The sequence below is a fragment of the Littorina saxatilis genome, linkage group LG2 (assembly GCF_037325665.1).
Source record: "Littorina saxatilis isolate snail1 linkage group LG2, US_GU_Lsax_2.0, whole genome shotgun sequence".
Classification (NCBI taxonomy): Eukaryota; Metazoa; Mollusca; class Gastropoda; order Littorinimorpha; family Littorinidae; genus Littorina; species Littorina saxatilis.
In genome coordinates this window covers 81,657,761-81,682,345 of record NC_090246.1, presented here as the reverse complement: position 1 = coordinate 81,682,345, position 24,585 = coordinate 81,657,761, and the positions used below count along the sequence as shown (strand labels likewise).

The 24,585-nt window shown below is 40.7% G+C and overlaps 2 protein-coding genes across 2 annotated transcripts in view; one reads left to right on the top strand and one right to left on the bottom strand.

Moving 5' to 3' along the window:
- LOC138959883 (40-kDa huntingtin-associated protein-like) overlaps positions 1 to 10,714 on the top strand; it is a 15,008-nt gene extending 4,294 nt beyond the window's left edge. The window contains exons 3-12 of the mRNA XM_070331542.1: positions 1,111 to 1,183; positions 1,838 to 1,997; positions 2,815 to 2,883; positions 3,240 to 3,302; positions 4,204 to 4,261; positions 4,721 to 4,783; positions 5,186 to 5,277; positions 6,587 to 6,668; positions 7,103 to 7,149; positions 9,241 to 10,714. Of these exons, the coding sequence (XP_070187643.1) occupies positions 1,111 to 1,183; positions 1,838 to 1,997; positions 2,815 to 2,883; positions 3,240 to 3,302; positions 4,204 to 4,261; positions 4,721 to 4,783; positions 5,186 to 5,277; positions 6,587 to 6,668; positions 7,103 to 7,149; positions 9,241 to 9,378 (845 nt within the window). The 3' untranslated portion in view covers positions 9,379 to 10,714. The remainder of the gene's footprint in view (positions 1 to 1,110; positions 1,184 to 1,837; positions 1,998 to 2,814; positions 2,884 to 3,239; positions 3,303 to 4,203; positions 4,262 to 4,720; positions 4,784 to 5,185; positions 5,278 to 6,586; positions 6,669 to 7,102; positions 7,150 to 9,240) is intronic.
- Positions 10,220 to 24,585, bottom strand: LOC138959882 (lysophospholipid acyltransferase 7-like). The gene is made up of 7 exons (XM_070331541.1): positions 24,239 to 24,585; positions 23,326 to 23,452; positions 20,265 to 20,442; positions 19,487 to 19,638; positions 17,032 to 17,240; positions 15,622 to 15,795; positions 10,220 to 14,698 (listed from the first exon to the last, which is right to left on the bottom strand). The coding sequence occupies exons 1-7, from the start codon at positions 24,451 to 24,453 to the stop codon at positions 14,329 to 14,331; spliced, it is 1,425 nt and encodes a 474-aa protein (XP_070187642.1). The 5' UTR covers positions 24,454 to 24,585; the 3' UTR covers positions 10,220 to 14,328.

Here is a 24,585-nt window from a genome sequence, read left to right as displayed (position 1 = left end):
ACGCTTTTTTCACTCCCTGTATGATGTCTCCATATTCCTCCCATGTTATCAGGTATGTGGTATCCTTTTCTGCCCTAAAAATCCTTAAAATGTTTTCCCGAGCTTCCATTTTGTACAGGTCCACACTCCACTGATTTATAAAATGTGAATGCCTTGGTCACACAAGAAACACAACACATTTCACTAACTTGTGAACGCTTGTTCAACTTCCTGGCAGATTGACAACAAATTCATAGTCCGTGTACAAATCGTCTCTTTTTTTCAGGAAATTCGTGAATAGTTCACAGTTCGTGCATAATAAAAGTCTCACGTGTCGGGGAAAAAAAGTATTTCACACAAGTATTCGGCGCCCTTCGTTTGGGTGTATTTATAGATCAGGAAATCCATGTAATTGTTGGCGTTTTATTTTAGGAAATACGTGAATTTCCTAAATATTTTAGGAAATTCATGTATTTCCTGAGCTGTTTACGAATTACATGAATTTCCTAAATGAATCAGGAAATACGCGAATTTCCTAACTTCACGGATTGCCTGTAACATATATATATATAAGAAAATCAGGTCTTGAAAAGGGGAAATCTTAAAATGGAGGTCAATTTACACTTACATACAGAAAACAGAAAATCTGAAAATCTTGGGTCTTAAATAAGGATAAGTCTTAATAAAACAGGGGGTCTTAAGTTAAAATATTGGTTCTATTGTATACAACTACTGTGTGTGTGTGTGGGGGGGGGGGTGGGTGGATGGAAGAATGACAGGGGTATAGAAATCTTCTTAATTGAAATAAAAAGTAGTATATTGGCATTAGCGTCAAATACCGGAAGCATAGTTTGAGATGTGGGATGGTACGTGTGTGAAAACTGTGACACTTTCAAATTAGAAATTTGATGTCAAAAGTCTATCATAAGAAATTAAGAATACATAAACATTCTACTGTATTAGTTTACATTGACTGTAGATCATTGTAGACTTGTTACAGTACACACACTTTGTGTCAGGGTAGTGGTATACTCAATACACACACTTTGTGTCAGGGTAGTGGTATACTCAATCTCCTGTGGGACTGTTTTGTTTTACAACCAGTCTTTTTTGATTTTGTTTTTCTTACAGCAAGCTTGGCGAAGACGCTGAAAGCACAGGAGTGCCCTCAGTATGCAGGTTTCTGTTACCTGGCTCAGGCAAGGTGTGTATGAGTTATGACCAATATATGTATGAGAACTGTCGTAAATGTTTGTCATTAAACTTTCAAGAAATTTAGAGCTTACCGCATCGACAGTTGATTATGACCAGCAGTAGGAACATTTGTAGATAACAATGTATGTTTTGTTGCTTTGGGTAACCGCAGGAGAGAAAAGAAACGGTGCATGACAGGTATTGAGGTAAGACCACAAAGACATTCACTTGGACACATACTAACAATGAATAGCATGGGTGTTCTCAGTGTACAGTAGTATTTTGTTAAGAATTAATTTTGTATAAAGCACTGCATGGTGCTTTTTTCGGAAATTAATTCATAAAAAAATTCAAACTCACCACAGCAAGTAGTCAGGGTGTTGATTTTTTGTGTGTGACCAAGTGGAGGAATGGTCTTATCCCATATTAAAGCCTGGCCAGATCTGAGACAGTAAGGCAAACTCACACAATTTTCCAGAGGTGGAGTAACTATAAAACCCTTCAAGTTCTAAGAAAATCAGCGTTGTAAAAAGAAAATCTGAAAAGTCTTTGTTGTTGAGATTTAAAAACGTTAAAAACGGGGGTGAAGAGGGGGGGGGGGGGGGGTTGTTGTCGCCTAATAAGGGGGGTTAAGCTGTACGAAGGACGTTTTCTAACCACACAGGTGTGAGCACACACTGTCGAACGGTGCGGGGGAAGCCCAGGCCTTGATGGACGCAGCGCGATCCTTTCTCAAGGCCGAGCATGCTGATGTGGAGCTCCACTGTCCCTCCTTCCAGGAACACCTCACTGCCTGCATCAACTGCTACAGTCACGCTATCAGGGTGAGATATAGTCACGCTATCATACAGTCAAAGAACACCTCACTGCCTGCATCAACTGCTACAGTCACGCCATTAGGGTGAGATATAGTCACGCTATCATACAGTCAAAGAACACCTCACGGCCTGCATCAACTGCTACAGTCACGCTATCAGGGTGAGATATAGTCACACTACAGTCAAAGAACACCTCACTGCCTGCATCAACTGCTACAGTCACGCCATTAGGGTGAGATATAGTCACGCTATCATACAGTCAAAGAACACCTCACTGCCTGCATCAACTGCTACAGTCACGCCATTAGGGTGAGATATAGTCACGCTATCATACAGTCAAAGAACACCTCACTGCCTGCATCAACTGCTGCAGTCACGCTATCAGGGTGAGATGTCGGCAAATATGAGATCAAGATTTTGCCTCGTGCCATGAATCATACAAAATTATATTGTATAGATCTGTGTCTGTGTTACGTACTGAACTGCTAGTAGACAGTAGCACTCTACTTATATCAGTGATAAAGGCCAATGGGTGTGTGTGTGTACATACGGAAGAGGTTAGTAATTATTTCAATAACTAACGAATCAGTACAGTACAATTTAAAGAATGAGAAAATAAGTCATTATCATAGTTTCACTTCACTATCGTTTGAAGAAACAACATCAGCACTACAGTCAAATCATATTGATATGTTGTATTATTCGTAATTGCGGAAGTCATACACTTGATTTAGGTGTCATAGTTTAGATAACATTTTCTTGTTCAGTTATTCGAGAGTTTATCTTGTTTGAAGCTCTAATGTTGCATAATTTTCTCCATCAGGTTCACATTGAGAACAAGCAGACGGCCCTAGCAGCAGCTCTGTGCTTGGAACTAGGCAACTCTTTGAGGGTTGGTTTTGTTTCTTATTTTAATCTGAAGAGAATCAAAGAATTCATGAACGATTGTTTTGAACATGAAATTTCTTGTTGTTTCCTTAATATTTCATATATATTCTTCTTATGGGCAACTGCCACGTACGCTCATTAAGGCTTGATTCTTTTTTTTTTGCTTGCATAATACATAATAGTTAAAGATAAAAACAAAATCTGCCTGATAAAGGACCTCTGTTATTCACTCATTGTTGTTTTCTCCCTTAAATGTTGCTAATGTTCTGAATGTTGCTAATGCTCTAGGGACCAAGTGAAGTTTCATCATGAGTGGCTGCAGAACTGAACTGAAACTGTAACTGATAACTGTGTGTGCAGAGTTTCAACAAGCACGGGGAGGCAACAGCACATTACCAGCGAGCAGCAGAGCTGGTGTCTCAGGTAAACACTCTGTTCCTCACCCAGGGCCGGACCAAATGAGTTGTAAGGGGGGGGTTCCTCCTTTTTGGGGGGGGAAAATCAGCGAAGTGGCGAAGACACAAGCGCGCGCCTGCAAAGCAGGCGCGCAAACTAGGGGGGTCCGGGGGCATGCTCCCCCGAAAAAAATTTGAAAAACGGTTAAAATCTGTGCAATCTGGTGCATTCTGGGCCTTGTTTTGAGGGTTAAGAGCAGCATTGTTTTGGTGCTAAAACTAGTAAAAAAAACAAAACACTCAAAGCAAGGTACATGCTTTTTTCAGGGGTGGGGTTCCGGAACCCCTGGAACCCCCCCCTGGGTCCGGCCCTGCTCACCTGTCTATTTAACAATCTTTGCCGCATCAAACACAAGATCCACACTCTTACAAGATCTGTGGAACCCTAGAGAAATAAAATTGGAACAAAGGCTTGGCCTGAAATCAAAGTCTTTCGGGTTATCATGAGCATGTGAGAGCAGCAAGTATTATGTTTGAATTATTTGAGGTTTGCGGGATTGGCTTTTGGCTCGGCACAGAACAAAGCTTTCACAGGAAATGTGCAAGAAATGTAAAGAAGAGTTGTGTGAAAGTCTTGTTGATTTTGCATTTTTTCAGCATACATTTTAAGGTTTACCTTTATTAATTATAGGTTGTGCAATTATGTTGAAACAGGGGTGCGCTTATGAGTGTGTGTGTGTTCTTGTGTGTATGTGTGTGTGTGTGTGTGTGTGTGTGTGTGTGTGTGTGTGTGTGTGTGTGTGTGTGTGTTCTTGTGTGTGTGAGAGAAATTCAGTTAGCAATTGGTATTTGTTGTGCTTGAATGTACTCAAGCCAAGCAACGTTCCTAGTGTACTGCACATGGTTGAAATGAATCTTATGTCTTTCAGAGCCCTCTGGACTGCCTGGCGTCTTTGAACCTGGTGGCTCAGTGTAAGCTGGAAACAAGTCAGTAACATTTTTACACAAACAATTTTTACTGTACAACACTACTGTAATGTTACTTACTTGTACTTTTACTTCTGCGAAGCTTGAGGTTTCTTAAAAAAACCTGTTTAGCGTTCTTAATAAAAAAGCAAAAAGCTGCTGTACATGGGCTTAGCAAACACAGCTTGGGTTACAGATATTTTCAGTCCCCTTCCAGTATGAACCCAATCTGGACTTGAAGCACCGGACACGCTTCCATCATTCTATTCAAGAGTTATAATATTTATGTGTATGAGACTTTGGGACTGTCTTTCTGCAGTTTGTAACAGCACTTCAATATACATGTATATTTATTATATTATTAAAGGAGTGCGTGATCAGTGTTTGTGGGCACAAGATTTATTTGATTTTATTGGAAGTTAAGATATGTCCTTAATATTGATCAAGCGTTGCACTGTAGTAGTTCTTTTGTACCAACAGAAGACTATGAGGGAGCTTTAGCTGTCCTCACTGAAATGGCTTACCTGGCACAGGAGAGGGGAGGTAAGCTGATTGGTCAGAGAGAGTTGTCTTGGTCCTGTTTTATCTTGAGGATGTTGTATAGCTCTGTGATTATGCAACAAATGGATACATATTTTTGTCGTGGATCTTACGTGCATTCTGTTCATTGTACGCATTAACAACAATAAAATAATATTTACATAAAGCAGAAAAAACTATCTTGATTTGGGCAGAATTGAAACTGAACTCATACCGATCCAGAGCGCAATGTTCTGGTGTTCAGTGAATTTTTTGGGGGTACATTCTGGAAGCAAGTTGTTGAGATTTTTTTCTCATCAGTAATTGATACATGTTGTTACTGTTTATACTCCTTTTTGGTCAGCACTTAAGTGAAGGACTGTATTAGTTTTACTGAGATTCTGCCATGTTATGTGTTCTCTACAGGGTCCTCCACCACAGGTAAACCCATCGGAGCGTACTGCGATGTGCTGGCACAGTGTGAAGTCACCAGAGTTCTGCTCTTGATGTTGCTACAGGTACTAGTTCATGGCACCAAACTTTCTGTCTGTTATCTTTTGATTGTTACCATCATGAAACTATTTTCAGATATTTATGTCTTGTTGAAGCTTTTTGTAACCTATTTCTCTTGAACTGCATCAAACTTTTCTTCTTTTGAAATTATGCTTTTTGAAAGAAGAATGATGTTGCTATAGTTGTTTTGGTAGTACCTACTTTACCTTGCACATGTTTTAGCTTGCCTAGTTGTACCTCTCATTTCCCATATGTGAGTGTTTTTTCCCGCGACCAGATTTGTGCTTGTTACTTTATCTTGTGTCCATTTGTTCTACATCTTGTTTTTATGGTCAGGGAACATTAGATGTTCATCGCGATCGCAGATAAAGCTCCTCAGGCATGGGAATTGTCCGCCGAACGGCAGATTTCCGCCGAATTTTTTTTTTGTTCCGCCGAAAATGCAAAAGTGTCCGCCGAAAAAATAAAGGGGGGAGGCACACAAAAAAAGCACCGGTTACTTTGGCCTTTGCGCAAAAGCCCGCGAAAACTTTCCGTACTTTGTTCACGCACTGCTACCGCCCGCCTCAGTTATTGAACTTTTATGTCTTGAAAGTAAACCAGATTGCACAGATTGTGTTACAAGTTACATTTTCCTGTTTATCTCAAGAAGATCAATTTTTTTACAAATTTAAACCATATAATACATGTATATATTTTTTTTCTTCAAAAAAGCAAAAATTGGTAAATTTTTGTACTAAAAACTCTGATTCTAAAAACAGAATTTAATGGCAAACTTGGAGCTCAGATGACACCAGATTGCACCATCTGGGTTCTTTGGAGAAATTTTTTTTCCGGGGGGGCATGCCCCCGGACCCCCCTAGTAAGGCTAGGCGCTTCGCGCCGTCGACTTGACGCTTCGCGTCTTCAGTTATAAATTTTCCGCCTTTTATACAATTTTCAATTCCCATGCCTGCTCCTCCGAAAACGGCCTATGGCTGCCTAAATGGCGAGGTAAAAAACGGTCATACACATAAAATTCCACTCGTGCAAAAAACACGAGTGTACGTGGGAGTTTCAGCCCACGAACGAAGAAGAAGAAGAAGCAGATAAAGCCTGGCCACCAACGTGCTACTCGCTTTGCCTCGCTTTGAAAAGCTTGAATCAGTAAAAAAAAACAAAAAAGGCTTTTACTCTGCCACACCGCTTTAAAGTCCTGACAGAGTTATTTCTGGAAACGTCTGTTTTGTCTGTGGTAACAGTATATACCCGATGTGTGACTGTGAGTGTGTTGGTTCTTGAGCTGCTCTTTCATTGTTGGTTATTTCTTTGCAGCCAACCCCTCAGAGAATTCGCCCTGAGCATGCACAGACCTTGGAGAAATATGCGTGGGAATCCTCGGAGGATAACTTTACAGGTACAGCTGTTAGGTGCTCCACTGGTTTGCTTTATGCCTTTCTATGCCTGTTGTTCCTTTTTCCAAGACTATTATTTATGACATACCAATTTTCTCTGCTTTGTATTTTGCTGAAAATGCATGGCAGTCTTTAAATAAAAAAGTTTTGATGGAGTAATTATGAAAATAATGCTGAGAAACGGCTTTGAGGACTTTGATTGATTTGTAAGTTGTTACATTTTCTTTCTAAGTAGAGCAAAACTGAAACCACTCTCTCTACTTCAAGACCTATTTTCTTCATATTTCCTCTTTGAAGTGTCAGCACAGTTGCCTACATTTTAGGGCCTTATTTCTTCATATTTTTGCTGCCTCAAAAACAGGCTTACAGCTGTGATAATGACTTTCATCAGCATGCAATGTGCGTGAAATTTCTTATCTATTGCGTATGTTTGCAGAAATATTTTTGGGTGAGGACCTGTTCTTGCTGCTACAGTCAGTTGTGGTAAGTATTAAGGGCAAAATTTTACAGATAGACTGCTAATGTTCCAAAATTAAGAATCAAGATACAAGATTGGGTCTACATGACTGTGAATATAATTGTTTTGTTTTGTTATTGATAAAACGTTCCAATAATGTTCTATCCTTGTTTTCTTTTTATTTCAAATACTGTCTTTTGATGCAGTCTAGCTTTGCTTTTATATTGTTTCAAAAAAAAATCATTAGTGCATGGACATTGTGATTTGTTGCATCTTTTGTTTCTTTTGCCACGATGTCACGTCTTGGGTTGAATTGTCTACCGTGAACATCAGGTTAGATTGTCATACTCTGCAGCCAAACTTATGTAGTCAGTATTACAGGGGTGTCGTTTGGGTCGGCCCTTCGGCCAATCGCCGATTTTATTTTACTTTGGCCGAAACTTTCATGTCCCTATGTCATGGCCAAATGTCCGAAGAGTATTCGCCTTCGCGAATGCCAAAAACGAAACATCAATGTTTTGAACGGAAGCCATTGCCAAAAAAATATAGATGCCGGAGTGGTTTTCCTTGGACAAGGGAAACCACACTCTCAGCGTTTGCGTTCGCCGGTTCGCGATAGTTTATCAGTCAGTCAGTGCTTTCGATTTGGATTTGAACATCATGTCGCAACCGAAAAAGAAAAAAACTAAATTGGCCAAGGTTTGCTACCCTTCGCCAAGGTAAGTGATTCCGGACAAAATGACAGGAACACCGCGAATGTGGACAGTGTGTGTGAGTGGTAGTAGTGTTGTCGAGTCGATCGAAGCAGACGACATAGCAGACGATAGTCACCGCGAATCGAAATCTGCTGAGCCAGAGAATGAAAAGCGTCCTCCAAATCGTGGTTTCCAAGCAAACTGGCTCACCCTACACGTTTTTTTTTATTGGATATTTTACCAGTCATGTTTCCATTAGGCTTGTCAAGATTAGCACAAGGTTGGAAGAGTTTTACTTTCAAGAAATTAAAGTTAAAGGTTTGAACAAGTTTCAGAGAACTGGTGTCTGATGTAGTTAAATCCGCAAAGCTGATTGTTTCAGTTGCAGTAAGCAACATATAATCCAGGGGCGGATTTGGGGGGGGGGGGGGGGGGGGGGGAAGTGGGGTTCCCCCCCCCCCCCCCCACCCCCCCACAAAAAAAAAAAATTCTGTCTGAATTTTTTATTTTTATTCTGTCTGTAAAGCCGGGGGAAGAGTTAATTGTTTAATTGTCACAGTATGCGACATGTCTTCCTTCTTGCCATACTATATGATGGCGGGAGCAGATATCAGTGAAGATAAATTGCCATTATTTAATACTAATGTTAAAAGAAATGAGTGGCTGCTGACACCAGTTGATCATGGTTAAAATCAAGGATAAGCCACAAATTGTTTATAAAATAGCTAAAATTCTTCAGCTTCAGGAGGGCTTTGCCCCCCAGACCCCCAACGGGACCCTGGACCCCAGGTTGTACCCCCCTCCCCTCTGGCTTAACTGCTCCACCCCTGTAATCTGTGTTTCTAAGACAATGATTGTATGTATTGGTGTTCCCCTCTTGAGTCTTGTGCTTCAATGTTGCGGTGACTTTGTATGAGCCAAAATAATAGCCGAAAATGTTCCAAGATGTCCTAAAGCTTTCTGACAGTGTCAGCCAAATGTCCCAACATGAAAATGTCTAGCAACACCCCTGTATTAGCTCAAAAAAGGCATGGGTTTTTCAGAGTCTCTTCTTTTGGTAAGGTGGCCCTGAGAGTAATAAGCTCATCAACGCAGAAGAAAATATTTTCTCCGCTTTGTCATCAGTTTGAGTTAAAGGCACCCTCCTCCTTGCCCACTCGCCTAGCTGTCTCAGATCTGGCCAGGCTTTAATAGGGGATAAAACCATCCCACCACTCGGTCTCATACCAAACTTCAACACCCTAACGGCTTGCTGTGGTGATTTTATGAATTATTTTCCAAAAAAAGGTGCCAGTGGCCTTCTGGAGGGATGGTCTTATCCCATGTAGAATCCTGGTCAGATCTGAGACCGTGAGGCGAACTGTTTTCACGAGTCTGAGTGGGACTTTAACAAGGTTTGTATCTCCCCCTGTTGTCCACCAGATGGCGTGCCAGTCTAAGGAGCTCGACTCCCTGAGAGCACTGCAGTCAGACATGTGGCCGCTGCTGGAGCCGGAACAGAACCAACTGCTCCACCTGGTGATACAGGAACTGGCTCATCCCTCGGGGGAAGGGGTCTGAGGGGAATAGTAGTGTGTGTACGTGCGTTTGTGTGTGTGTCTCCCCCTCTGTGTGTGTGTTCGTGTGTGTGTGTGTGTGTGTGAGCCCGAACAGAACCAACTGCTCCACCTGGTAATACAGTAGCTGGCACTTCCCTCGGGGGAAGGAGTCTGAGACAACTAAGGAATAGTTGTAAGTGTGTGTGTGCATGGGGGGGGGGGGGGGGGGGGGTACATACGTGCAGGCTCATGTGTGTGTACAAACCAGAAAGTGAGATAATTTCCTGCAGAATGTTCATGGAAAATCCTTGTTGTTCCTCATAAGAGTTTCTAGGGTGGAGTTTCATTTTACAGCAGTTAGGATCGTGTAGGTCATGTTGGTATCCATGCAAACTGAAGTAAGAAAATGTCCGAACATCCATAGTGAAACTTAATTATGAGGTTGCTTCGTTCTTCTTCTTGTCGTTGGCTGTTAGATCGTCAGTCCGGACTGCAGGGCGAAACGTGCTTCGTTCTAAATACAAACATAATCTGCACAATAGTTAGACATCAGCTGGCACATCTGTTTGGTGAAGGGATTTAAGACAACCGTGGAATTATTCTGTGTGTGTGTGTTTGTATGCTGACATGTGTATGGGGATGTGAGCATATTAGGGGGCACATGCGAGTCATGTGTATGTATGTGCCTTACATGCATGTGTGTGGATGTGTGATAGCAACACCACCTGTGTTTGTATGATGTAAGTTGTCTGGTGGACTCTTGATGGTACTTCTCATTCATATGCACACCTTGGGTGAGGCAGGAAGAAGAAATGTGCATGCATACATTCATGCCAAACAAACACATACAAAACTCAATTAGAAACAGTATGTAGTGTAGAATTTACTTCTTGAACATTATCTTCAAGGTATTTACAGTTTACAAATGACTTGTGTGTTGTAATCACTAATGTGTTTAAAGAACAAAAGTGTGACTACATTTACAGATAATAATTAAGAACCATACCTTGAAGTTTTATTTGCCTTTTTATGTATCAACAGACATTTGTGTTCATTATGCACGAACAAAGGCATTCCTGTTTTCTTTTAAATAAAAAGAAAACACACCAGTAACCAGGTTAGGTACGTTTATATCTATAATCAATACTTCGGCACGTTACTGCCTTCCTTGTTATTCCTGTTTTCTTTCAGTGTACATTTGATTTGTGTGTGTATTGTGTTTGATGATCTTCGAATGTTGTGTTTAACAGTGGTTTCGTAATGTTGCAAAAATAAGAACAACATTTTCTACGACAGCATATATGATGACTGTATCGGGAATGTGCAAATGTTTTCACTAAAAAATGTGGATTGATGAATTTTATGTGTCGAACTTTGTATGTCTGTTGAAACGTGCGTAAGATGAAGGAATCTGTGAGCTTGCTCCTACAATAAGAAACTCTGTGTGTGTGTGTGTGAAATGTTGGTGTCTGCATTTTGTCAGAAAATCACCTTGTGTACATAGCAATAGCATGTGCACTTTATTTTTAAGAGTAGAAAACATCTTTTAGGTATAGTTTAGTAGTGTTTTAGGGTACAAAACTGGGTGCATAACAAAACAACAATATGTTCAAGACGTATGCGCTGTAACAGAGGAAATGAACTAGTTAACCTAGTACATCTGTTGCTGAAGTTTACCAACAAATCTGATAAATGAAGGTATGTTTCTGTGGAGTAGATGCTGATGGCAAAATAAAATGGACATGCTTACTGTAAAAGCCATACAATTGCAACAGTATGTGGAAAGTCGTAGCATACTATGAAGTAAAAAACCACACACAAAAATATGACTGGAAAATATGGCAGGACAAAATACTTTTGAAGGAAAATACATGTAACGTAGCAATTGGGAAGATACAGAATAAAAACAACGTGGCAGTTTTATTTCTCTCTTACACTAGCTCGCACACACACAATTTATATATATATATATATATATATATATATATGTCACTCAAATGGTCCATACACATTCATTTATTCACTATCAAAAGTATTCAATACACATACACTAATTAAAACAACAAGGAGCTCGAGGAGATGATTGTGCATTTGAGGTGAACCCTGTGCTTGGATATATATGTTTCTTGATCATGCTTAGACATGTTCATCAGTCATTCTTCGCTATTGCTGACAACAGTGGGTGGTTCCCTTTCAAACTAATAACTCAACTGCTTGCGTTACGATACCTTTGACAACTAACTGTATGTGTGCTTGGAAAGCTACAGAAATGGCACAAGCACAGGCAATTTCATTAGTAGTTCAAATCATCGTTTTACATTCCTCAGTACTGTGGGACACTGCAAGAACAATTTCAGCTTTTTTGCTAAGTATGTATATTTCAGCCTCAATTCCCCTTCTATCACCAATATCAAATATTGACTGAAAAGTTTTAAAATAACAATTACACATACACGTCACGTGCCATGGGAAGGAAATGAACTGGTTCAGTGTCTGGAATGTATGCATCAACATACCTGAGCTTTACAATTTTCCATTTACAAAACAAAGCTGATGACATTCTTGCTGTCACAAGTCTTTACAGACAGACTCATCATGAAGAATTATAATGGCTAATGCATTTCATAATTGCAGTAGATTAACTTCATCCAAAACATACTCTTTGGAAAAGATTGCCGGAACATTTCAACAGATGAAAAATAAACCTATGTAAACTGTACACACACACAAACACAATTACATGAGTTCAAGAAATGTTCGAAGTACATGTACATGGAGAGATGAAATAGCTTCATTTAAAGAGTTAATGATAATGAAAGAAACGCAATGAAATGTAACTGAAATAGAAGTAGCATTCACACACTTAATCTGTCTTTTGCAAAACCTCAATTAATTTCTATTCTGATCATCTGCAACGTTTTTTAAACACCTATACGCATGCGCTAAACATTTTCACTAATACAAATTTACAATTAAATGCCATCAAATTTCAGTGCCTCGGAAGACATGAATAGAAACAGCGAGGAGAAAAGGTGTATCTTGACACAACGACGTTGACTAGATTGTGTAATCAGGCTTTGTGGTTTGAGACTGATACACTCACTCAAAAGGAACTTGAACCTAGATCATTTCCCACATCATGTTCAACTAAATGTATCTGATACCATGACAGTCCTTTCCTACAGCACTTAAGTTTCCTGCTTTGGTTTTGATTATTCTTTTCACTTTTGAGGGACATTCATTGTTCAAGCCGGGCGCCAACATTGTGAAAGTATAACGGTGTAAAATATGAACAGTAGGTCAGGATCCTCTCTCTCTTTCCTTTACTTTCAGAAAAAAAACCACTTTTCTGTCCTAACACTTCGAAGTATCCTGACCGCAATGAAACACTTTCTAACACACATAAAAACGTTTTCTGACATGCATAAAATCATGTCCTTCACATAACACATATTTTCAAGTATAAAAACAAAAACAAAAATGGAAATGCGTTGTTGCAAATATCACATGGTGCACTTGCGACCGACCAACTAACACCTAAAATCATAATTATGCTGAAGTTTTCTCATTGTAGCTATGCACTATATCCCCAATGTAGCATACTATGTGCATTCTGGTGTATAATTTGGCTGAGATCTGTACAAAAATATTAAGTGCTAGTACACGTCTAGTGTATGTGCAATGTATTCTCCAAGCGCGCCTTGTATGCATAATTACCTTACCCTTCTATTTTACAAGCTGCCTATAACACTTACAAATAAACATTTTGTGCTGTTGTAAATCTACCAGTACACATGCCTAAAACTTAACCCCTTGACTGTCGGAAGAATTTAGTTAAAAAAATTCAGTAAAATATCATTACATACAAGATCAAAAAACAAGAATTGTAGGTTATTGGAACGTTAAATTATTGACTAAACAATAATCAAATGTTCCAATGCCCTGCAATTCTTTTTATTTTTTTTTATTCTGAATTTTTTAATGTTAGCACTCGATCTGTTTTTACATTTAGTCAAGTTTTGACTAAATGTTTTAACATAGAGGGGGAATCGAAACGAGGGTCGTGGTGTATGTGTGTATGTGTGTGTGTGTAGAGCGATTCAGACCAAATTACTGGACCCATCTTTATGAAATTTTACATGAGAGTTCCTGGGCATGATATCCCCAGACGTTTTTTTCATTTTTTTGATAAATGTCTTTGATGACGTCATATCCGGCATTTTGTAAAAGTTGAGGCGGCACTGTCACACCCTCATTTTTCAATAAAATTGATTGAAATTTTGGCAAAGCAATCTTCGACGAAGGCCGGACTTTGGTATTGTATTTCAGCTTGGAGGCTTAAAATTTAATTAATGACTTTGGTCATTAAAAATCTGAAAATTGTAATTAAAATTTTTCTTTTTATTAAATGATCCAAAATTACGTTTATCGTATTCTTCATCATTTTCTGATTCCAAAAACATATAATTATGTTATATTCGGATTAAAAACAAGCTCTGAAAATTAAAAATATAAAAATAATGATTAAAATTAAATTTCCGAAATCGATTTAAAAACAATTTCATCTTATTCCTTGTCCGTTCCTGATTCCAAAAACATATAGATAAGATATGCTTGGACTAAAAACACGTTCAGAGAGTTAAAAAGAATAGAGATATAGAAAAGCGGGCTATCCTTTTCAGCGCAACCGCTACTGCACTTTTCTGTATTGTTAATTTCACCGCCTTTGCTACGAGCGGTGGACAGACGATGCTACGAGTGTATGGTCTTGCGGAAAAAATGCAATTCGTTCAGTTTCATTCTGTGAGTTCGACAGAGCTTGACTAAATGTTGTATTTTCGCCTTACGTGACTTGTATCATTACATTCAAGGTAAAACAATTACACCTAAACTAAGAAATGGTCCCCAGGGGAGGCAATCATTGTACTGATGCAAATTGTGGCAGTCAAACGGTTACACTCCTTCACCGACTTTACTCCTGTTTCTTCACGCCCTCTTTGTCCGTGTCCTTCTTCTTCGGTCGCATCATTTTCCCCACGGTACCGATGACAAAGAACGCGGCACACACAACGTGGCCGGCAAAGTAAATGGAATGCCAGTAGCGTAATGTTGCCCCGAACTTGAGCAGCAAGAAGCCCATGCACATGTAGTCGAAGCCACGCATCTTGAAAAACCAGCAGCCCCAGTCAAAGAGTGCTTGCCGCTGGGGGGCCGCGTCCTTTCTGAATGCGGAGATCATGGCTTCCTCGGCGGCCAGGATGGGTGGGACGGTGAGGAAGCTGAGGTAGTACCCTGGGTGGATGCCGTGCCAGAACGCACTCACTGCCATGGTGATGGATACCCTGTGGGGAAAAACAACAACTATAAAATAAAACAAGTTGCGTGAAGCGATATAAAAACATTTAGTCAATCTGTCAGCCTGAAACATAGGACAGTAAACTCGTAACTAGTGATCCAGTTGTTCAATACAATTTGAGTAAAAAAATCAAAGACAGGGGAAATGCAGAAAGACACCAGTAGAACCAACACACACAAAATTTTTTTAAAAACTCAAATAAAAAATCCCTCTCCATTACAGAGAAAATACATCAAGATTCAATCTATGCCAGCTGCAAGCTACACTTTCCAATTTTCATTACTTTATTATGTTGATGCTGGGAAATTGGGGCAGCAATAAGGGTCACGCTACCTAGGTGTGAGTGTGCTTAGAAGTACTGGCAGAATGATCATGGTCTCTCATGCCACTGTGGGAACACGGTAATGGGACATGGATATCGTCTGAGCCTGTATACAAAGTTGACTTGTGCTAATCCCGGGCCTAGATTCAAATCTGTGACTTAAGGATCACAGGAACAGTGCTCTACCAACTGAGCTATGTGTGTGACTTCTTCTTTTCTTCTTCTTCGTTCATGGGCTGAAACTCCCACGTTCACTCATGTGTTTGCATGAGTGGGTTTTTACATGTATGACCGTTTTTACCCCGCCATTCTGGCAGCATACGCCAATTTCGGAGAAGGTATGCTGGGTATTTTCGTGTGTCTATAACCCACCGAACTCTGACATGGATAACAGGATCTTTTCCGTGCGCACTTAGTCTTGTGCGAAGGCACTAGCAGGTCTGCACATAAGTTGACCTGGGAGATCGGAAAAATCTCCACCCTTAACCCACCAGGCGGCCGCGGCCGGGATTCGAACTCTCGACCTTCTGATTACGAGGCCAATGTCTACCCACCCCGCCACTGCGCCCGTCAGATGTGTGACTAACCTGTAAGGTTTGAGTGAGGGTGGAACTCTGCGGTGAACGTATGTTGCCAGCCAGTACTGCACGGTCATGTTCCAGCTCCTCAAGCCCTGCCTGGTCATGGGGGCCAGCTCACACCCCCTGATGTCCAGGTTGTGCACAGTCTCAAAGTCATACTCCACGCTATCTTCTTTCTCACTGAAACAGATCAAGAGGTTGTGTCAACAAGAGGAACATTACAGGCAAGTTGATCAAACATACAAGCGCACATAAGATTCCACAAAACATGAACTTTATTTTTAGAGATGGAATTTGCAGGTAGAAATGAAAAAAGGTTAACGGGGCGTACCCACCTTATGAGTTCAGCCTGAAAGTGAGACCTTTCGTTAAGTTCATTGACATCAAAAATGGGCGGTTTTATGTGTTTACTAGTGACAGAAAAAGCGTATTTGTGTGGATCCACGTACAAATACGACCCCTGTATTTTTTAACAATACCTTCCCATAGCCAAGAAGTTTGACTTCAAATGTAACAACAAGAAGGGCAAAGCCCATACGACTCACATGCTTGACCTTGACCTTTACATGACCTTGACCTTCAGGGTCAAGGTCAAATAACTAAACCTAGCAATGACATCATACACTAAGAACTGTTTTACACATTTTTCCTACCAAAATACATGTGACCTTGACCAAGGTCAAGGTCATCCAAGGTCATGCAACACAAAGCTGTTAATTCAAGACATAGGAAGTACAATGGTGCTTATTGGCTCTTTCTACCATGAGATATGGTCACTTTTAGTGGTTCACTCCCTTATTTTTGTCACATTTCATAAGGGTCAAAGTGACCTTGACCTTGATCATATGTGACCAAATGTGTCTCATGATGAAAGCATAACATGTGCCCCACATAATTTTTAAGTTTGAAACAGTTATCTTCCATAGTTCAGGGTCAAGGTCACTTCAAAATATGTATACAATCCAACTTTGAAGAGCTCCTGTGACCTTGACCTTGAAGCAAGGTAAACCAAACTGGTATCAAAAGATGGGGCTTACTTTGCCCTATATATCATATATAGGTGAGGTATTGAATCTCAAAAACTTCAGAGAAAATGGGAAAAATGGGAAAAATAGCTGTTTTTTAGGCAACATTTATGGCCCCTGCGACCTTGACCTTGAAGCAAGGTCAAGATGCTATGTATGTTTTTTGGGGCCTTGTCATCATACACCATCTTGCCAAATTTGGTACTGATAGACTGAATAGTGTCCAAGAAATATCCAACGTTAAAGTTTTCCGGACGGACGTCCGGACGGACGACTCGGGTGAGTACATAGACTCACTTTTGCTTCGCATGTGAGTCAAAAATGAATAATACTTGTGAAGGTAGCATGTAAGCAATCAGAGCAAAAACTGAGCACAATATTATTCACTTACGCTTGATGTAAAGCTTTAAAATCGGTGGGTCCGGCGCCACACTTTGGTTTGGAGGCGATGGGATATGCGGCAAAGCCTGCCGTGATGCACATACACTCCGACAGCAGCCACGCAGAATAAAGACGCGTGCGGAAAATCATAAACATCGGAACCATGTAGAAGAGGCGGTACCAGAAAGGGTTGGTGTAGAATTCATCTGTTTGAACATACTGCACAAGAAAAGTTGGATTTGTGATAAACAAAGGGAAGTATGCACTCTAATAATAATAACAAGAAGGGCAAAGCCCATACGACTCACATGCTTGACCTTTACATGACCTTGACCTTCAGCTAAACCTAGCAATGACATCATACACTAAGAACTGCTTTACACATTTTTCCTACCAAAATACATGTGACCTTGACCCAAGATCAAGGTCATCAAAGGTCATGCAACACAAAGCTGTTAATTCAAGACATAGGAAGTACAATGGTGCTTATTGACTCTTTCTACCATGAGATATGGTCACTTTTAGTGGTTCACTACCTTATTTTGGTCACATTTCATAAGGGTCAAAGTGACCTTGACCTTGATCATATGTGACCAAATGTGTCTCATGATGAAAGCATAACATGTGCCCCACATAATTTTTAAGTTTGAAACAGTTATCTTCCATAGTTCAGGGTCAAGGTCACTTCAAAATATGTATACAATCCAACTTTGAAGAGCTCCTGTGACCTTGACCTTGAAGCAAGGTAAACCAAACTGGTATCAAAAGATGGGGCTTACTTTGCCCTATATATCATATATAGGTGAGGTATTAAATCTCAAAAACTTCAGAGAAAATGGGAAAAATGTGAAAAATAGCTGTTTTTTAGACAACATTTATGGCCCCTGCGACCTTGACCTTGAAGCAAGGTCAAGATGCTATGTATGTTTTTTGGGGCCTTGTCATCATACACCATCTTGCCAAATTTGGTACTGATAGACTGAATAGTGTCCAAGAAATATCCAACGTTAAAGTTTTCCGGACGGACGGACGCCAGGACGGACGGACGGACGGACGGACGACTCGGGTGAGTACATAGACTCACTTTTGCTTCGCATGTGAGTCAAAAATGATAATAAATAAATGTTTTACAGTGCGAGACCCATCAATTGGCTCCAGACGCCTTACAATTTCATTCTAAAAGTAAAACAAACGAGCAAACATTTAACTAGCATAGAAAGCATACAAAGAACTGACACAAAACAACAAGAAAAAGCACCAGGCAAACTCTGCTTACATGACAAAAGATAGTTACACACACACATACACACGCACACTTTACGCATACAACATATGGAATACAGTAAGTAAGAATTATGTGGAACCAATCTCCTGGCACCAGAGAGAATAACAAGCATTGGAATGAACAAGCGACTTTCATCCTTGTTTAATAGTTTGTGAAATGAAATAAAAACTTGTTCTAGTTATCCGGCAAAGATTTGGAATAATTTAATTTGAGGCAAGATCCCTGTCCATAGTTGGAGCTTCCGAAGACAAAAATTAATCACTGAAATCAAAACTTGAATGTTTCTGATGTGCTTGAGGTTACATTATAGTTGTTATCCATGTATGCCATGGAGTGTACAGAAATACATCATCAAAAACATGCTTTGTTTTGTTAATGACCTTATTCCTGAGAGTAATACTCTTATCTTGGTCTCCTCATGTAAGGAGAGGTAACCTTTTTATTGCAAACAGGCATGGTAGAGTTGTTTCCCATTTGGACCTCTCAAACCCTACTAATTTCTGTGTGCATGTGTGTGTGCCCACACCTAACACGTCTCAGATTGAGTACACAGAACTATGTCCGAATATAAACATTCTGGTTTTGGTTCCATAAAACTACAGGGATGTCGTTAGGTGTTGGACATCAGTCATAGTCCGATAAACTGACTCACATGTCGGAATCATACGATCAGGTGTCAGATGTCCTATTATACTTCCTGGAGGGTGGACAAAATCTGATTATATCAAAAATGAAAGCAGGCAAACTTATTCTTAAATTCTCAAAATGTTGAATTGCAAAGTACTACCAAAATTATTTTTCTCAGTTCCTTGCAACAGCAACTAATAATGATCATGTACACTAAACCCAAATTAAGGGAAAAAAAAGAAAAAAAAAGAAAGAGGATAAAGAGAGAAGAGTTGGCAGACGATGATGTGTACAACTACAATGCCATCACATACGAGCGTCCTATTGAAATCCATGAAGCCGGTCAAATGTCCTATTTATATTGATGAGGTCAGGATATTTGTCCAATTCACCAACATTTGTAGCAACATCCCTGAACTATACATCAAGATGAACCAGAGCTTGTTACAATTGTGTGTGTACAGTACGTGTTCTCTATCCCTAATCACTAAGCTGATGATAACTGTCAGAAAATGATGTGTTCCCCAAGTGTACACTATTGACATTCACTGACCTGGATGTTGAAGAAGTAGGAACAGACCAAAAAGGTGACCACAATGACCGGCAGGTCTTTAGCCTTGGCTAACAGCGGCTCCCACAGCGGGATCTTGTCAGGGTTGCTCTGTCGTAGCCAGTCTCGGTACACGTGGTACTTGTAGAATGGACCTAGTACAACAGACACTACCAGTCAAAATACAGTGGAATCTGGTCAGGGTTCCTCTGCCGTAGCCAGTCTATGTACACATGGTACTTGTAGAATGGACCAAGGACAACACAGACACTACCAGTCAAAATACAGTGGAATCTGGTCAGGGTTCCTCTGCCGTAGCCAGTCTATGTACACATGGTACTTGTAGAATGGACCAAGGACAACACAGACACTACCAGTCAAAATACAGTGGAATCTGGTCAGGGTTCCTCTGCCGTAGCCAGTCTATGTACACATGGTACTTGTAGAATGGACCAAGGACAACACAGACACTACCAGTCAAAATACAGTGGGATCTTGTCAGGGTTCCTCTGCCGTAGCCAGTCTCGGTACACGTGGTACTTGAGACACTACCAGTCAAAATTACCGAGGCAACCAGTTTTCAAGGGAGAGCAACATGGCGAATTGAAAAAGAAGCAACATACAGTAAAAAAAAAAACACCTTTCAAGACCCCCTTTTGAGATCAGTTCATTATTTGCACCGTAAGTGTTTGTTTGTCTGTCCACTTGAAAGACCACTGGGTCGACGTACTGTACATGTAACGTTTTGTTTTGTCAATAATTAAACGTTCCAATAATCTACCTGTCAGGTTGCCGATGTAGCAGAAAGAGAAGCAGACGATGTCCTTCACGCTGGGGTCAATGTGTGTGTATTTCATCGTCAGCTGTTTCTGCTCCACATCCTGGCTCTGAGTGTCCCCTGAACTCTCGTCCTTCTTCATTCTGCGGCTGTCCTGGATGTCAAAGGCCAGACCGACCATCTGTTCACATGGAGAATAATACATAATGTTGAAACTTCATTCATTCACTCATGTCATACTTCATATTATGACTGAAGTAAACTCACTGGATTCTGTACATACCACATGTGTAATAGAGTAAGTGAGATTTGTTCTGAACCATTCTCCTGGCACCTGAGAGAACAACAAGCATTGAAATGAACAAGCGACTTTCATCCTCAAGAAAGGATGATCGCCACACGCTCATATGTTCATCATTCTCCAAGCTAGTCCTGGCACTCTTAACTTACACTTATACACTAAGTCATACACAAGAACCAGCTTTTTATGCCTGACCGGACATAGTCCGTAGATCAAGACTGGTTTTTACAGAACAAGCACACACATTGTTACAGGGTTGCCTCAAAGGTATCAGTGAGAATCTTAAACAAATGTAGCAGAGCACTGTTTAGAGATCTAATAAACAAAGGGAAGTAAACATGTCATATGCATTTAGAGCGCTTACAGTGGAGTCCAGCTATAACGAACCTGGGTATAACGAAATCCCGCTTTTAACGAACTGCCATTGATTTCCCGGCAGATAGCCATCTATTTCTTACTTGTTACTTTCCGGATACAACTAACCTTTTGAACTCATTTGCATAACAAACCCCTCTTATAACAAACAGGTTTTCATCGCCCCAGAGCCATATTGTCTCTAAAAGTCACAAGGCTACAACGAACTGATGTAAATAATTGTCTCCAAAGACAAAAATACACAAAAATACACAAACACAAGTAAAAGTATACCGGTAACATTGAACTATGCCTCTCTATGGATTATATTATGAAGCTGTTGAAAACATGCAGAGATTGTACTCTCCAAGGAAAGATCGATGGGACGATCATTTGAAGGTGAGTGGGAAAACTTGTCTTGAGGCCATTTAGGGTTGAAAACTCTACAGCGAATTACTGATATAACGAACTAAAATGTATCTCCCTTGAGATTCGTTGTACCCGGACTCCACTGTACTTTCCAGTCACTAGCAAGGGATGTGTCTGAAACATGAGGACAAGGAGCACCTGGTGGGGTTATTTCCGAACATCCTCTATTATTGCTGAAGGGGTCTATGTCGACCAAAAGAGGGGGATTCCCTGTAGGTGGAGTTCCTGTAGGCGATTTCCCTGTATACAGGGAATCCCCCCGGTTGGAGTTCCTGTATGAAAGTATGATACCAGTCAATCGCGTGACTGCCGTAAACCGATTTGAAATACCTTAGCGTTACTTCCCCTTCCAAAATGGCAGTTCGACAGAAAAATCTGTTAGAATTCCTGAATTCCTGACATTAAATGATTAAGCCAAGCAAGTATGCTTTGACGAGAACAACGTCTAATTCGAAAAGATGAAACATCGCTCCATCAAATTGTCTGGTACGTACTCTCGTCTATTGAATCGCTTTCACTTTTACTCTCGTAAGCTTGATTAGTAACTCCAGGGATGTTGTTACAAATTCACACCTATAGGACAAATGACCTGAGCTCTTCAGAATCAATAGGACATTTGACCGCTTTCAGAAATTCCAATAGGTCATCATAATTTTGTGCAAAACATTGTCCTTGGAATGGCTCCAAAATCATGTGCACATACACATGCTTTAACACTCACACATATAGTATATACACCGAACATTGTTGCATACATTGTTTTATTAATTTAGTTCCAAATAGGACACAGACAAAAAGAAACAAACATCTAAAAAGCAACCAAAACCTTCGGCACTCTTTTTTTGATTGTCTCACAAACTGCATGATTTGACTAGAAAATGAAATACTGAGAAAAAAAAGTCCGTTTCTACACATGCAGATTCGACAAAGCAGTATGGTCTCTTCAGTGATGAATAGTTAAAAGACCATTTCTGCGAATTTCCTGCTGTGCCGACACCATGTCCTGTACAAAAGACAAAATTTCTCTTTTCGTGGTTGTGTCAGTTTCAGCGGCGACACTGTCATTGACACTGTCATCTTCAAGAATGACGCTCGCCGCGTTTTCAGCTGTTTTTGACCCAAACGTAGCACAAGATGCCGTTGAAAAGCCAAAGGTCTTCAGCGTTTTGTTGATCTTTGGCAGGCCTACATTTTATTTCGGTGACATAATTCAATCTGCTTCGTCAAAATGTCTCAAACTGAAACCAAAAGCAGACGCAAGACTTATAGTCAGTTGGAGTTGTCTCCCGTACTCCTAACTTCAGTGTGCTGCAGACGGGTGTATCCAAACGGTTCATATTGCAAACGGTCCGGAATTCCCGAAAACACAAGATCAGCACTACACAACTTCAGTGCACCTGTACGCGAGAGTGCTCGGTCGCTTTTTGAAAATGTGTATCTTGAACAGAAAATAGTGAATATCACACTGTCCGAAGGAATGGCCGAGTTCTTATCGGACAATGACAGCGATCAGTTCAAAACGATAGGACATTTGACCGCCATGCGGCTATATGAATCGGACATTCGAGCCTTTCAATCGGTCTATGTCCGATGTCCGACACCTAACGACATCCCTGTAACTCCATGTTGTCAAACGGAAGTGAAATGAGTATCGAACGCTTTGCAGTATGTCGTTATTGCAAGTAATTTATTTCAACTGCATTTTCTGTCATTTCGGTATCGATTTAAACTTTTAAATAAAGATTGCAAAACAGAATCAAATTTCTAAAAAATACCAAAAAAGATTAAAAAACCCATTAAATTCTACCGATGTCGCTAAGCTTCACGTGACTTTCACATTTTCAGCGAGATCAGTGAAACGCTACCGGAACTCCACCTGGGGGGATTCCCTGTATACAGGGAAAACGCCTACAGAAACTCCACCTACAGGGAATCCCCCACTTTTGGTCAACATAGACCCCTTCTGCTATATTTACTGACCCTCAAAGTGAGAAAGAGTTGTGCAGCGTTGGTGATGGCGGAGGGTGCAGGCAGTCCAACATGATGCACGGTGCGGAAAACAGCAAGGTAGCCAAAGTTCCATGCGTAGCTGTACACATGGCACTTCCTGAAAGTGGGATAAAATCAAGGACATTATTAAATATTGAACATTATTTGCATAATCTTAATGAGAAATATTCTTGAAACATCATTTTTTTCCTGACCCTACTATACGTCACGTTGATAGTCGTCGTCGGCTTCTGTGGTGCACCCGCCAACCACCAACCCAGGCGGGTTATCCAGATCCAGATCCAAAAGGGATCAGTCATGTTACAACTCCAATGGTGATGTTAGGGTACATGTATTAATTGTGTGCAGGGGCGGACCTAGGGGGGGGTTCCTGGGTGCCCGGAACCCCCCCCTACCCCCCATCCGTGTTTTTTTTTACCTTGTTATCTTCCACGAGAGGCCTCCGATTGACCTAAAAAAATAAAATTCCTTCAGCATCTGGGGGGCTTTGCCCCCCAGACCCCCCACCAGGGCTTTGCCCATGGACCCCACCGGGGCCTGAGCGGCCCCTGGACCCCTGCTCCAATTTGGAACCCCCCCCTTATCCACAACTAGGTCCGCCCCTGGTGTGTGTTTGCCAGTGTGTGTGTGTGTGTGTGTGTGTGTGTGTATGTGATAGAGAGAGAGAGGGAGATATCTCCAAACTCGAAGTTCTATTGATTTCTTCGCTTATACACATACATATGAGCGTAACAGCTGTCTAACTGCCTCCATACAGACAGCTAATTAGATAACCAAGATTAACACAAAAGCCATCAAACTACTCAGCATATCTAAAAATTAAATAACAGTGTCGAACATCAACGCACTGGAACACAAAGTAAAACGGAAACAGGATACAAACTTCTGTAGTCCAGGGAGCGTCAGCAGAATGCAATTTCCGAGTACGGTAATGGCAAGGTGGCAGCAGTGGTAACCACAGAGCGTATACAGGAGTCCAACACCAAGAAATGTAGACAACAGTCGCCGGATTTCTTCTCCTGTCACATAACGGAAAATCAGCCCCACTGCCACTGAAGACAGGATGGTAATAGCGTAGAACACATCATCCGACGCCATGAGTATTTGTCCATTCGGTTCAAGAGGTTGTTCACTGGAGAGTAGCTTCCCTTGGCTAGCTGGCTAAATCTATGGTTACTGTAAAGTGTCAAAATTGTAAGAAAAGCCTGCAGGCGAAGAACTTGACATGGA